Raw genomic sequence first — 15,814 nt, 5'->3', positions numbered from 1 at the left:
AGCAACCTGGTCTAGTTGAAGATGTCCCTGCCCATGGCAGGGGTGTTGGACTAGATGACCTTTAAAGGTCCCTTCCAACCCAAACTATTCTATGATTCTATTCTATGATTTAGACCTTGTTTTTGAAGTCTGCATAAGAACTACCCATTTTTTTTAGAGAAATGAACAGAGAAACAGTTCAGAGGAGAAAATAATTAATAAAAAAAGTCAATGCATCAGAGCCTTTTGCATTTCACAGGGGCTAACATGGAACTTTTTTCATTCACTCCCCCCTTCATTTTTTATGTGAAGTGCTTCTTACTAAAATATTGTTTGCAGACTTAATAATGTTTCTTCTTTTCTTTGCCACTTTTTTCCCCCTAGCAATTACAGTAAAATAAATTATATTTTATGGGTTTTTCTTCTTTACTGTTTTACTTTTGTCTTTACTTTTCTTTTGGCCATTTTATAGTTTTTTCCAGAAGGAAATAAATTCTGAAAAGGCTGTGTGTGATAAAAGGGACTCATATAAACCATTGGTCTTTGTACTAGAATGCATGCAAAAATGGAAAAATAAGAGGAAGAAAAGTGAGAAAACACCAATTTCCAGGCCAAATGAAGCAAAAAATTAAGCACATTTTATTTTGATAAAGGCTGGAAAATTTTTGAAAAATTGAAAACTTCTTGAGATAAGTTTTAAAGTAAAAAAAAAAAGCTACTATAAAGTTTTAAAAAAGATTTTCAGATAAAAATGTCTACTTGTCCTGGTATTTGTTCAGGCATGGTGGTATTTACACTTACTGACCTGTTCTATAGTACAGCACGTCACGAGTGTTTAAACTCAACAGCTTCTAAGCTGACTGGCCTATCACTGATTTCTCATACAGGTCCTGACAACACAGGGCAATCCTATATATTCTATATGTTTCTTTATAAGGATGGTTCTTGTGTTGATCTCTGCAAATAACTCCTCTTCTTTATTTCTTCACAAAATCTCATCGCTCCAACTTCCATGCCTAGATTATTAGCCAACGAAAAGTCATATGACGTTTAAGATAATTTCTTGTTTATCTTCACAAAAATCTGGACTGATTTTAGCTATCATCTGCTAACAAAACAAGCAAAGGAATAGATATTTTGCTAACTGGGGGGTGTATGAAGAAGCTGTAGTAAATAAAAAAATACTAAGAGAAGTCAGTCGTTATCTTCAGGTGCCATCCTGTGCTCAGAAACTATCAACAATTCCTCCCTGGAAACATACTCTATTTATTAATTACACAGTTTAAGCTATGGGTGCACAGTTCATATGAGCACATGGACCACTGGAGTCATCGTCCTACCAACACCAGCCTGTCCACTCCCTCCTAACATCATTTCCCATCTCCATCTTCCCTGTTCACAGTATCGTCACAGCCCGCAGCCCTGTGCTGACTGTCCGTCAGTCAACGTGGGCTGTAGTGGTGGTGATCTTTCTGATGGCATTAAGGACCTTTAGTGCCACTCACCCCATTTCAATAGTCGATCCAAGAAATGAAGGAATACAGTAATCAGCAGCTGCTTTTGTGTAGGGTGGCCGGGCAGAGGAATCGTTCCAGTAAATATCTTTCTCCATCCTTGGTAAGTTCATGTGCATCTCATCCACCGCCAGAAGTGAGACCTTAGATTTTTTTGGTATAAATCATGTCACTTTCAACATAGTACAGTATACAAGATAATCTGCTTTGTACTCCCTGGGTCAACATTTCTTTCACAAACCCATTAAAGTAAGCTGTGTATGCTGGCCTGGGCATTGGGAAGAGACTTAGTATTATAAAATATACCCCCTATACTCATGAAAGTATAAATTTTATTGTAACTTGTCTTCTATGCTGCAAAGATATTTGCATCAGATTGAAGTCCTGTCCTCATGCATGATGTAGTTAAATGGACATGTGATCCTCCACCTGCTATGGGACATCTGTGTAGAGAATAAGTTGTGCTCCTTAAAATGTCCAGAGGTCAAGAAGCTTTCTGATATGCTTCATCCACGTTTTAAGACATTCAGAACCAAGTATGTGACCATCCTGTTTTAGGACCTTCCCATATATTTTATACAAAGGGCTCTGAGGCACCGTAGCACGAGTAGCCTGAAGTGGTGTTAAGCCAGAAAGCATCTTTGGCAGCGTGAAGGCCTTTCCCACTCCTGCATGTACCTGCATTGCTTGCTTTGCTTAATATGCTCGTTTGCTTGCCCTGCCCTTGCTCCCTCTAACACCTGGGCTCTGCTTTGCAGTCTCCGTGGTCCCCAGCAGACGTGGGGTCTGACAGCAGCTCAACCCCATGTTTGGCTCTACCTGCAAGGGGAGCAGCGGGTGCCGTGGGACCTCTTCATGTCTTTGGGCTCTTTCACGACAGGAAAGAGCTGTTTGGGAATCAGGGGCAACTGAAACAAATCTGTACCCTGGCCATCTCACAGCTCCTGTCACTGAGGATACTGGCTCCTGTGCCGACCACAGATGCTGCCGTGGGCGGCAGCATCACAACATGAATCATGGTATGGGCCCTGCTTATTAGTTCAGGGCCCTGCTTGGTATTTTTTGTATCTTCACTGCCTTTTTTTTTTAAAGGAAGGTTCATATACAATATTGTAATCTCTAGATATTCAGCTTAGCAAAACGTGTTCTTATCTATGTGGTAATAGATGGCTTTTGGATTTTGCAGGATTGACCTACATTACGTGTTTTTCCACGCATAAAGTGAGCTTATAGTTTGAGGTCAGCTGTTTGCATGTTTAGTCAGGCATCATAAATGCCAAATGCCGAAATCAAGATGCATTTAGCTTATAAAAACAAAATCTGGGGATCACAGCGATCGGTACTCATTCAGGGAAAGAATTTGCTTTGCTGACACTTGTTGGCCTTAATTTGTACCTCAATATAAGAAATAGGATTAAATGTAATGATAACCTATGGTACAGTAAAGCTGGAAGTAGAAATAACAACAGCAACCTGTAAATTTCTATCGATGCACCAGTTAGTTTCAAAATCATCATCATCTTCTCCAAATGGATTAATAAGTTGTTCAGCGACCTGAAAGGAAAATAAGACAGTGAATAGCAGTTGGCATGCTATGTCAGGACTGCTGCCGCAGAGAAAATAGGATCGGATTTTTCTCTCTCTCCCTGCCTGTCACTTGCAATCATAGCTTGAGCTCCCGTATGACGGTTTTGCCAGCCTTGCGAAGGAACATCTTGCTTTCCCTATGGATTCATACCTCCATGCCTTGTTGGGGCTGTCAATCATGATTATTGGCCCTGGCCTACTGGGAATTGAGACATATCTGGGCCACAGTAATTGTCACATAAGATAGTCGTTACCTTTCCTTACTGTTGTCTTTGGCTGATTTAAATGAATGGTTTAGCAGCTAGAGGCTCCGTTATTGCATTATGGTCTACGATACTCCACCAGCCCATTGGGTCAGTATTCCCGAGCCCTGCAGCTGCAGTCTGCCGGAAGGAGTACAGCTCATCCCTCCAGCTCAGCCCTTAGCCCCTGCTTGTTTACCGGGGGTGGTGCTGATGGCATCCCTCTGAAGCTTTTCAGGAAAAGCAGCCCACCAAAAGACTTGACTGAAGTGGACACCGTGCATCATGCTAGCCAAAGCCAAGACACAGGATCTGAGTTTGTTCTTTCATTCAGCCTGTTGTTTTGGGTGTCTGTACATGAAGTGATTAAAACTGCAGGCGAGAAGCCCATCCTGCAGAGGAGACAACCAAACAGTGAGCTCAGGCACCTTTGTGGTGAGGCGCCTTAGTCTGGGAGCTAGGCTGGGAAAGGAAACCTCTCTGGCTGCCAATAGCCTTGTTCAGTCCTGCCTCCCCCTAAAGCAATAAATAAATGGAAAAACAACCAGAAACTGCTCCCCCCCCCCCCCATCCCCATGATCACCAAAGTACATTGTGGGGAGAAAACTCATAGCTGCTGGGAGAGAAAAAAAAGATTAAATAGGAAAATTAAAAAAAAAAAAAAAAAGTTTTAGGAAATTCAGTCTGTTGCTCTATTTCTCAGTTCCTTGGTACACTGAGGTTAAATATCCTCTCCCCTTCATGCTTTTCTCCTTCTGTTTGTCTTTTTAAGCCCCGGTTTTGAAGCTGCTCACATTCTTGCTGACCCTCCCAAGCCTTCCTGGTGGTCAGCAGGGCCATGTGCAGAAGCAGTGGCCAGGTCCTCGGTTTAACGTGGGTATGGGTGAAGCGACTGTATGATTAAACAGCCCTGCTCGTGAACCTCGCTATGGACAGCTATCATCTAAACAACTTATAATAGTAAGGGAATCACTCCCTGGCTATTTATTCTTATGTGCCTCTAGGTAGTACCAGCAGGTAAGTACTTGCTGACTCTCCTAGGCCACCACTTCCCAGGCCAGCAGTGGAAGACAACAAATGAACTGCTGAGCAGACTAACATGACAAAAACACCCATAAGGCAGGAGGAACAAAAAGAAGACAGGGGACATCTCTGCTCACACTCGTTGGCCTGGCCCGTGGCATTAAATTTTGGGTATAGTTATGGAAGTGCTGCAATAGGAATGAGCCAGAACGCAGACTGCGTTGCAGGTCTCCAGGGAAGACACTAGATCAACTCGGTGTAAACCAGGGGATCACCGCCCAAAAATCCACTGCAAAACCTATCACATGAGCTAAAAAATGTGAGCAGGGCTGGGACAGAGGGAACAGCAGCGGTGGCCTTTTGCTTAGCTGACCTGGTCCTAGCATGTGAGGCACAACTTTATTCTCCGGAAAGGAATGTAGTGCTGGACAACTAAGCCCTGTATTTGGATGGTCCGTCTATCCTCATAATGAAAATAGGGATTTAGAAGTGTCTCACGTGATGGGAAACTTTGCCCCTGTATTGCAGGTATAACAAACCAGGCCCAAGGCCAAGGAACGAGCTCAGTTTAGCCATCATTTCTGAGGAATTGCCAAGTTACTGGAAGTCAATAGCTCGGGGCCCTTTCTGCAGCCTGGCAGCCAAAGCCTAACACTCTCAGCATTTTTTTTTAACCTTCAAGACAGAAATATCCTGACTCGGGGGCACTGCAGGTGTGGACAAACCTCTGGTCTGAGGGAGCACTGCTGATATTAAATTTGCTTTTTAAAACTGCATCTCCTCCCTTTCATTTCTTTATGCAGAAGATTTTTCAGTTACAATGGCGTCTCGTACCTGCCACAGCCAGGAGTTGGCTGGAAGCCCTGAGCCTAACTGGAAGAGACGCTACTAACAGCCTTGGGTGGCGATGAAGGGGAAACCTTTCCCCCCTCAGGAGCACCAGCAGAGCGGTCAAGAGGAACAGCTTACAGTTTTGTAACCTGCTAGTAAAACCTTGGAAGACATTGCCTAGCGATAAAGCCTCACATTTCTGCAGGAGCAACGTGCTCCTCCCGCTGCACCAGCCTCCCTTCCTCTCTCTCCAGCTCTCCTCCAGGCTGGTCCCCATGCGTCAAACCCCTTCCCCCACCACGTCCCCCGATTTCCTAGGACACAGGACTAGAGGAGCTTGCCCTGCAGGCACTTCACTTTCCTCCCACACTCCCTGATCCACCAGCTCTGTGTGCTGCCTTCTCTGCTCTGCCCTTTGGAGTTGGCCATGGGAAGGGGGCTCTAAAATTGGCCAATTTTGTGCAATTTATATTCTAACAGAAAAGTTAGCTCTAAGTTTCCAGCCACAATTAATAATCCCAAAAGGAAATCTTAATGCACATAGACCCTAATGTACCAATTTGCTTTTTCTTTGAGACTTTTTTCCAGTTAGTCACTGGAATACTCGATACTCACTGCAGAGGAGACAACTGCTATGAGGTATGTGGCTTAATTACTCAACTATCAGATCGCGATATGTTAACTGAGCAGGCATCAATGGGCTGATGGGTAGCATCCAATTCCTTCTATAACTCTTCTTTTTAATGAACGTTTTTATGCAGTGGGGTTGTAGCCAATATTGGCTGTCACTGTTTGATAGCCCTCTGGAACTGGAGATCTTTAATTGCCTGCATCTGATTAAGCTAACAGCAGATATTAAATGCTGGCTTTCATCATAAGAAGAAAGTATGATTCAGTCCCTTTCGGCCCATGCCACGTCTGCAGCAGTATTTCCCCATTGCACAGTGGAGTGGGAGAAAGGTTGTTTTTTTTTTTTAATCTTTCATCTGTCATTTTATAGTCCAAGTCCTGGGACCTGATTTTGCTAGAGTCCCAGCAAAATCCCTTGGGGATTTGTGGCTGCATTGGTCCTACTAAAACGAGCTCTTTCAGGTTCCCAACCGTTTCTTACTGTAAGATCTGTCAGGTGGAATTAAAAATGTATTGCATGATGTTTCTTTAAGACCACAGGACACTTTGGGCTGAATTAGGCTTTGGTGTAACTTCATTAATCTTCGGTGATTTTACAGTGTGCCACAAATCTGACACCTTGACTTCAGCTCTGACACCTTCACCAGCTCCCCTAAGGAGGGTTCCCCCATGACATTTCCAGAAAGCTAGTTTACCTTGAGCCATCCTGCGTAGAAGAAGAACTGTAACAGTGTGAAGATTGGAATGTAAAGATCTAAGTCATGTCCCTGATACCCTTGGTCAGTATCCAAAAATTGGCGCCCTATCAGGCAGGCAAAGAAAAAAGTATAGACTGCAAGAGTAACAACCTGCAAAGAACAAAACTTCATTGAAATCATGCAATAATACAATCTTATGCATAAGGCGACACACACCCAAAGGCCTCTGACTGCCTTTTGCTATATAATTTACAAATCTGTAGGGAGGTATTACATGAGAGGCCACAGGAATAATTATAGCCAGGAAGAAGACCCAAGAAACATAAAAACATTTCAGTGCTTCCATCCCCTCTCCCAAATTGTGCAAGGCCTTCAAAACATCTCTGCATTAAATATGACTTAAATAGTTAGCCAGGCGTCCATGATCCTGTGGGAGTCAACGAGTGCTCAACAGCTCGGAGACTCTGGTCGAGCTGCCCTTTTATGGAAATTGTGTTTTGAATTTTGTAAAGGGTAATAGCTCAGTACCTGCGTATAGACCAGTGGAATTCCAACCCAGTCATAACCAAACAAAAGGCTACACCAAGACCGGTACTTATTCATCTCCTAAAAGGAAAAAAAAGAAAAAACAAACCCCAACAACCTAAAATTGCATGGGGTTCAATTCTAAATTATAAATATTTTGTTGCAGTTCATTTTTGCAAATCTAAAAGGACAGGGACATATGAAAGTGTAGTATATATAAATTGATACCATAACTATATCCAGCACTCCATTGTCACATCTGAATATTCACTTAGTTTATGGAGTTGGAATGCTTAGAATATTACATATTTCTTCACAAATTATCTTTTGTTTCTATCTTATCCACAGTCTAGTGATACATGAAAGAGAATATATTATATCATAAAAAGGATGTTTGATCACTTAATGAAATATTCAGGGAGATTATCTTCCCTGAAACTGATATTAAAATCTTCAAAATGTCAAATTATTCTCATTTTTTTTCCCTCCAGCAATGGAACAAGTGTGAATTTACAGTGATGTTACAATAATTTTTACTCATCAATTTGTTGCTTCAGTTAATACCTTCTTAGTTATATAAATACAATACCAGCAAACTGCTGCTGTGTGTGCTTGAGTGTACATCGGTACACAGAAAAAAGTGGTACAGTTTTCTGTAGATTTACTTTTTCTACTTACGTTCATCAGTGTCTGCAGATCTACACTGTCTCGAATTCTTCCCTCTTTTCGCGCCTTCGATGCCAAATTCCCAAACCAGACAAAAGGAACCCAGTATTTCAGGTGGGGAGACTTAAGGTCATCAAAGATTTTTCTTTCATATCTTGTCATAAAACCTGTTTACCCCCCCCAAAAAAAAGACTTCATTTATTCTGTGCTTTCAGTGCTACTGATATTATAAATTTTGAATATGTTTGAATCTGTTTATGTGAAATTTGCATAGAACTATGCAAAACACTATTTATAACTCTAACTAGTAGCCTCCTCTTTCTTTTTTGAGCTTCTTTGCCAGGATAGATCTTGCTTGAAACAACTTCTTTTTGCAACAGCTGCCTACACAAAATGCCTCTTGATCAATATATGCAATAATTTGCTATTACTGTGTTCTCATATCTGACTGCTGACATATTGTAGATACATATAATACTAAGAAATGAAAAAAGATACATATAATACTAAGAAATACAGATTACTCTCTAGTTTCATATTCTACTTTCAGAAAAATAAGGAACTGGATAGAACAGTCAAGAAGCTATCACTTTTCAGCAATGATGGCTTTTAGCAGCATCTCAACATATGTTGTAAGGGCAGTTACGTGACCTTCTGAGTCTGATAATTTTTTGGTAAATCTGCAAAGCAGTGAGCAAGCGACAGAGGATACAAGTGCATGCATGAAACAGAGCTCAACAGAGAGCGTGCCTTCTGCCAGCAAAATACTTCCCTGCCAGATTGTGTTTCATGTTTTCTTTGGGGTTACGAAGGCGTGCAAAGAGATGGAAAAGGAATCATGCACAGAAATCCTGCTGCTAGCGGGACACCGAGCCAGATGACGTGCTGTGGGGTTGCAGGCTGAAGCTGCTCTCTGCCTGGCAATTTGCCTCGCCGGGGTGCTGGGAAGGTATTAGGTTTCCTGCAGAGTTCTCCTGGCCTTGCGAAGCCCTGCTTCCCGCTGCTGCAAGCAAGTCCAAGGTCAATCAGCAGGGGAGCCAGGGCTGTGTGGGACAAAACCTGCACCAGAGCAGCTCGCTGCCTGGGACTGGCACGGGAGCAGCTGGTTTTCGGAGCAGCACCTCTACCCCCTTGGGCTTCGTGGGTAAGAAAGCTCTGCTCTGCTCTTCTGTCCTCCTTCCACCCAGCCTTTGAGAAAAACAACCTCAGAAAATTCATGAGGGGGAACGTCACATTTTCCGTAGTCCAAATCCTGGATTTTCTGGGATTGGAGCAATCTTCAGGTTTGGGGGATCTTAGTTTTTGCTCAGGTGTATGTGTCAGCTACCAGGGTGGGTATAAGGCTTCTTCTGTTGTGTTGACATTAGCTCCGAAACAGGACAAAGTTAATAACACGGCAGTCCCAAAATAAGGGACTCAGCCAATTAATTACAAGTTTGAGTGCTGAAAATTCAATAAGGGAATTGAGAATAGACAGGAATCTTTTTTCTAGTCTCCAACTAGTAACTAAGAATTAGCCCGTTCTTACTAACATTGCTAATGATAGATAAAGCAGCAAAAAAATAAATATACACAAACTCAGTTGTGTTTGGTATAAAAATGTGAATAAGGTAAAAGGAGCTTTGTTAAACATGGCAACCTTAAATATTCTGTTGTTGAGGAAAATGCCACTGTTGTACAGTTGCAACAAGTCAACACAGCAGTGCAACTACTGAGGAGGAACACAACGACAGGACAGAAAAATCTGTGGAAGAGGTAAAGTTCAGCAGCAAGACACAGTACTCTTGCAGTATCCTGGAATTTGAGAACAGAATAAGATACAGCTTTTAAAAGATCCCTGGGCAGTTTGCAGCCAGCTCTCCTAAGCAACTGCACAGAAATAATCAAGCAACCAGACAAATTGACCTGCTAGTTATGGCTCCTGACTCCTAAAAGTCAGTCTTTGATTTTTGGCTGGCCAACCTGTTTATTACAAGAAAAGATGTTTCTATCAGGCTGAAACAGGCAGACAGAATATCAGAAAATTGACAGTCTGGAGTAAACACTGGATGCAAGTCACCTGAAGTCTGGGAAGTCATTATCTGGAAGGACACAGCCTGAGGGGGTCACGAAGAACAGCAAAGCTCCAAGGATCAGTTCAGCTCTCTACTAAACTGGGTACCTTTTTGTTCAGAAAAGCTCAACAAAGCCTTGTTCTTTTAACAATAACATTCAAATTGTAATTATTTTAAAAGTTAAGGTGTTTGTGTTTATGTTAATTAAATATTCTCTTTGATGGATATTAATAATGCCTAGTATTCTTATCACAGAAAATATGAAACAATTCTGGATTGCTCTTACCGCTGGTGAAGGTTAGGGCAATACAAACAACGTGCAGTTCAGAACTGCTTGCTGTTATTGCAGCGGTAAAGAAACACTTTATATTCCATTAAATACAGGGGAGTATATCAAACCTCAGTTATTAAAATTAAATTATTTCTAAATATGGTCATACTATTTTTATTCAAGAGTATTCAAAGAATTAACTGAGGAACTCTCTGAAGAAGAACGCTGGTTTTGACAAGCACTGGAAGACTGGAGCAGTTCTAGAAAACTGGAAATATTTGGCCAATACTGTGCCAAGATCTTGAAAAGGATGATCTAAGGAACGACAGGGCACTGAATCCTTGCAAAAGTATGAAAAGCTTGACATGGGATGCAATCAATGAAGAATCAAAGGACACTAATGTGAATAGCGTCAGCCAAAGTGCTCTTATGGGAAAATTATTGATGAGAACACAAGCCTGTCTAGAAAAAGTCACTCATGCTCTCCCTCAAGTGATTCAAGGAGTATTGAGTTCTCCTGTTGAAACTGAATGGTTTGAGACAAGGCTGGCTCAGGGCACCCATGCCAAACACTCTGAAGGCTAGTGGTTAGAGAAGAAGGAACTGAAAAGAGGTCATCTCCCACATCTCCAGAGTGCACTAACAATGGTCAAGTAGATAAAAGTTTTACTTTCTGCTTCTGTGTTACGTGGGAGAGAATTAATTCAGGTACTTCACTCCAGTAGAGGGTTTGGGACTGCAAACTTCAGCCGTCCGTAGGTATTCATATAGTTGGGCTCACAGCTCATGTTTCTCTTCAGCATTTCCTCTCAACTGTTTTGGGCTGCCCTCTGCCCAGCTGCTGGCTCATTACTCATGTTTTTTAAGACTCGTGTTCTTGAGCATCCAACTTCCCTCTTGCACCTTGCAGCCAACAGGATTGGTACGCTCAGGACTGATGCTAGGCTTCTGACGCTTACGGCATATGTGCCGCAGTGGTCAGCATCATAATGTCATGAATCTACATGCATCTACTGCCTACAGCTCCATAAAGAATGCTAAAAAATGAAAAAGAATTTCAGAAAAGAGATAGGAGGAAGATCCAGCACTGAAGACCGTATTTTGTAGGGAGAGACTACAGATGGTGAAGCTCCTAAGTTTATTCAAGCCTTTATGCACTCTGCTAACAGGGAACTGAGAGAAAAATGGTGTTTTCATCTAATTAGAAAAAGAACAACCCAAACCCATTACAAAATCTGGTGACTAGAAGATGACTCTGTGCAAGTTCAGACTGAGGATAAAATTTCACTTTTCAACAGTGAGTTCACCGTTGTGAATGTCAGTTCACCGAGGATGCAGTGTAGTCTCCAGTATACCCAGCTGAATTTTAAATCAGGGCTGCTTATATTCCTAGAAGGTATTATAGCTCAGTCAGAAATTGCAACATGATAAAGGATGTTGTGAGTAAGCTTTTATGCCTTGTGTTATGGATGAGTCAGACTAGATTATCATGATACTGTTCTCAGATTTAAAGTCTATGAATTCAAGCAGTTCATTTGCTGAAAAGAGAAATGTGTAGCAATGGTTACGCTGTGGCAGTTCTCAGTTTGATAGCAAAATGCAAAATCGGCACAAGTTGTTTCAATGATGACTGTGCTGTAAGTATCAGATTCTGCCACTCACGTTCATATTAAATGCTGCACTCCCATGCAGTCTGATATGTAATGCCATAGGGAGCTAGGGAGGGGATAATTGCAGAGTACTGTCTTAATCACTGAATGTTAGTAGGAGCAAAATATACCCTCAAGTGCTCAGTACTGCATCAACAAAAATTCTGTGGCACAATATGCATTAAAACCTACAGAATAAGTACTGAAATCCACAGAGCTGACTACACTATCAATATTTAGTTATACCGTTTATAGTAGAATATTTTCCACTGTTAAAAAAACCCCAAACAACCAAAACTTATTCTCCAGTCTACAATTTTTGTACAACGCTGTGACATTTTGTCTCTTTTGGAACAGATTGTCTTTAGCAATAGGGAGGCAGAGGAGGATTAGCCTGCTGGAAATGTTGTAATTTTCCAGTGCGTACTAGAAGCAGATTGCTGGGGAGAGTGACAGAAGCTTCCTTGACCTCTCACAGGCTCAGGTAAACAGTTCTGTTGAACAGCACAAGGAAGAGAACTTCAAAATCCAATTGAATCCAACAGAAATTATTTTTTTCAGTAAGATCAGTGTATTCTGCCTGGATTTTTTTTTAATATCCAAAGCTTCTCATACTTACTTGAAATGTGTATATGTATATACACACTGCATATTTTAACTTGCTACAACTTTGCTTACTAATCTCTGCCAAAGGAATAATTTTAAGAAATGCAAGACGTTCAGTAAAAAACGTATGACTTCTCCTATTTGGAACAGATCCCCACATCTCTGCACTGATGTTCTATCCCTGACACTGACCACACCAGTCAGAAGGCACGACATCACAGCTTGCCTTTAAATACTCAGCAATCAGTCCTTCATAGACAAGCAAAGTCTTACATGATAGAACTCTCTTCCCCATCATCACACTTGCTGTGTTATCAAAACAAACAGAAAATAAAGACACGCTTGATACTTAGCATATTGATCTCTGAAAAACTAAGCTTAAGGTGAGATTGTAAATTTAAAGAAAAAACCCTTGGACTTGGGTTTTTTTAAGTATATCACAACAATTAAAATGTGCAATCTACTTAAAATGCAATCTCCTTAAAATAAATTGAGATAAAGCTGTACTTGGGAAGTGCCTGCAGAGATCAGTCTCTGATACACGAGACACGAGGCAATGCCATATAGCAAGTCACCATTCCTACTGCATCATACTATATTGCAATTACATTATTTTTCATGCTTTGGAGGATGTTGTACCTCCTCTGTACGCCTATGTGTTTGGGACAGGCCTGTTGCCTCCATGATGTCTGAAAGCAGGTCCACATAAGAGTCTCAAACTCATTTGATTTCTATAGTGTTGCTAGATGAAGACTTAAAGAGCATTAAAGATGCACACCTAAGGGCATGTCATTTAAGCCACTGGCAAAAATGTGGTAGCTTTGACATGAGTTAGTATGAGGCACACATGGGGCCAAAGAGGAAAGAAAAAATGAATCTGGCTCCTTCCCTCCCTGTGCCCCCACCTCTGAGGGAAAGGAAAGAAATTTTGGGGAGGAGGACTCTAGTACCTGCTCCTACCACGTGGTCCATGGTGGGGAACCTTTTGTACACGGCTGTGCTCACGGAGCGAAAGATCAGCAGAGACGTTAAATTCACGTAGCGCATGAGAGTCCTCCTTAACAAGCGCCCATGTTCATCTCTGCCCTGGACACAGCTAGAGATGAGGAACATCAGACGATCTGGCCACGGCAAGTTCACAAACTGGTTCCACCAGCGATTCACCACCAAAGTAACATAGAAACCTGGGGGTTAGAAGGAAAAAAAAAGTCCAGTGCCTATCAGGATTTCTGTTTAGGTTACTTTGATTTAGTTTGCAGAGTGTTATTCATATCACTAAGCTGCTACATTTCCCAGAATAAATGCAGTAAGTCACGTCAAAACCCAGGATGCAATCAGTGCTAATTATTTAATAGACACTGCAACTTAATGGCCCGTTCCAGCTGAGTATCTCATACTCATGAACTTCCAAATTTCCTCTTCTGTAGTAAACCTTGAGTGGATTTAGCGGTTTGAAAGATCAGGCACAATGTATCAGTGTTAGTGGGCACTATATATATAAATATATATATATGGAAACTTTAGTCTTTTGTTGGTATGTTAAGAACATGAGCATAGATGTTGATGTGACAAAAGCGCCTTGAATTTAAGGAGACCTGTTGGAAGCTGATGATTTTATTGTGAGCCTCTAACCTCCCATATGCCCCTCAGCTCTGAAATGCTTCCATGCACGGACATTCACAAAATGCCTAAACAGAGACAGCGTTGGAGAATAATTTCACATGTAACCGGTACTTACCAAGCACAAAAGTTACTGGGATTTGTTCAGCATATTTGTCACAGTAAATGGATAATTTTTCAAAGAACCGTTTTTGGCTACCTGTAAGAAAAAATCTGCAGCAAAAATAAAATGTATCTGTCCTTTCATAATATTCTGGCACTAGCTACAAAGTGCAAATATGTATAAATAATCAGGTATGTGCAATCCGGAGCAACCTTGGCTAATGTCTTCAAGCGAATTCTTAAAGGTAAAGTGCTGAACATTTTTGGCATGTAATAAAGAAGCTGGAGGAGAAGACAATATTATTCCCTGGTCTTTGCAGTTTTCTCATGACTATTTCGACTGGCACTACTAATTAGGATCAATACACCTGGAGAATTAGCTTGCTATCTCATACAGACCAATGATGATAGTAAGCCTTAAGTCTGCAAGTAGAGCTTGCTCTCCTTTTTCAGAGGGCTCCTTAATAAAAATGCTCAGGTCTGCTTGAATTGCAAAAGGTTACAAATCTCTAACTGCTCTTATTTGAAAATGCTACATTGTTGCAGCAGTTTTTTTACTCTTACTGCTATGAAATTTTGCTTTTCCGCAAGATTAAAAACACAACTGTATTTATTTTGCAGTGAGGAAAATATTCACCAGATGATAGAAAATGAGTGGAGCATGGCAGCTTCTGCCCATGGAAAAAGATATCTAATGAAATACAACAACCTTAAATATAAACAATTTTTTTATTTGTACAGATGACTATTACAGTTTTTCTTTGATTTCATATAAAAGGAACACATGACAAATATTCGGTGGGTTCTGCTTACAATTGTGCAATAAAACCTGGAGCGCATATAGAAAGCTTTCCATGGTGTATTTACCATGGTCTTTAATTACCTAACATTTCAGTAGAACGAGATTAATTTAAATAAATGTGAGACTCTGGTGTTTCTTTACATATTAATGCTGTAATTTTCTTCCTGAGTTTACAGGTATAGATTACTGAACATTTTGGAAAATTAGTGATTAATCACAGACAAACTGAAGCTAATTTTCTCCTTGTTTCACATAAAAAGCAAACACTGAGGTCTAATTACAGGTCAAGGTAAGAGCTGAATCATGATTTTGATACTTATGTGTAGTGTACTTCATCAATTAAAAGTTTCACTGTACTAATTGATGCATTGCATCTGTCACACCGGTGATTAATTCACACCTTGGTGGAAGAAGCAGCCCTCCTAATGCGACCCGCCCAGGTGCTGGGTGACACACAGGTTATAACCCGTCTGTTTGCTTGGCCCTCTGCAAGCTTAAAAATAGAGTTTGCCATGCCATCCTAGCTTTAAGCAAAACTTTGCTTTTCCTGACTATTTAACCCGGCTAACAAATTGTTACCTTTCACGGTTGTTGAAGAAATTACCACTGAGCAACTGAAGACACAGTTCTGCAAGTAGAACGAAAGGTCTATACTTATCATTTAAAGCAGAGAGGCACGCTTGCTGCTGCCAACTCGACGTCAGAACAATAAAAGCTATATAACATAGGCTAGCTATGGGTGTTTATTTAGCCTAACTTCAGTAGGATGGTTGCTCAATGCTGGGCAACTTTCAAGTTTTCATTCTACTTTCAAGTAGAATCAGCTGAATACGATAGACGGTATTTTATTTATATCCTACATGTTTTCTCTGGAACATTAAAGTAAACGTGGAAATGAAAGGACATTAGAAAAGGTTCAAGGAAAAGACAATAACTATGTAGTAACCTCCCCCTCAACCATCATACATCAGCCTAACACTATGAAGTGTGAAACTTCAGTATAACATTTAATGAG

The 15,814-nt window shown here is 41.0% G+C and overlaps 1 protein-coding gene across 2 annotated transcripts in view; it reads right to left on the bottom strand.

The window, feature by feature from the left end:
- BEST3 (bestrophin 3) overlaps positions 1–15,814 on the bottom strand; it is a 25,534-nt gene that overhangs the window by 5,698 nt on the left and 4,022 nt on the right. The window contains exons 3-9 of one of the 2 annotated variants that reach the window (XM_009327553.1): positions 14,014–14,108; positions 13,226–13,459; positions 7,708–7,862; positions 7,033–7,110; positions 6,502–6,654; positions 2,967–3,047; positions 1,485–1,636 (exon numbers count right to left, since the gene is read on the bottom strand). In XM_009327553.1, coding sequence (XP_009325828.1) covers positions 1,485–1,636; positions 2,967–3,047; positions 6,502–6,654; positions 7,033–7,110; positions 7,708–7,862; positions 13,226–13,459; positions 14,014–14,108 — 948 coding nt within the window. The remainder of the gene's footprint in view (positions 1–1,484; positions 1,637–2,966; positions 3,048–6,501; positions 6,655–7,032; positions 7,111–7,707; positions 7,863–13,225; positions 13,460–14,013; positions 14,109–15,814) is intronic. The other variant, XM_009327554.1, reaches the window with a different exon arrangement.

This window comes from Pygoscelis adeliae, unplaced genomic scaffold (assembly GCF_000699105.1).
Source record: "Pygoscelis adeliae isolate BGI_AS28 unplaced genomic scaffold, ASM69910v1 Scaffold113, whole genome shotgun sequence".
In the NCBI taxonomy this organism is placed as follows: Eukaryota; Metazoa; Chordata; class Aves; order Sphenisciformes; family Spheniscidae; genus Pygoscelis; species Pygoscelis adeliae.
The sequence above is the reverse complement of the archived record's forward strand: the minus strand, read 5'-3'. Positions and strand labels throughout refer to the sequence as shown.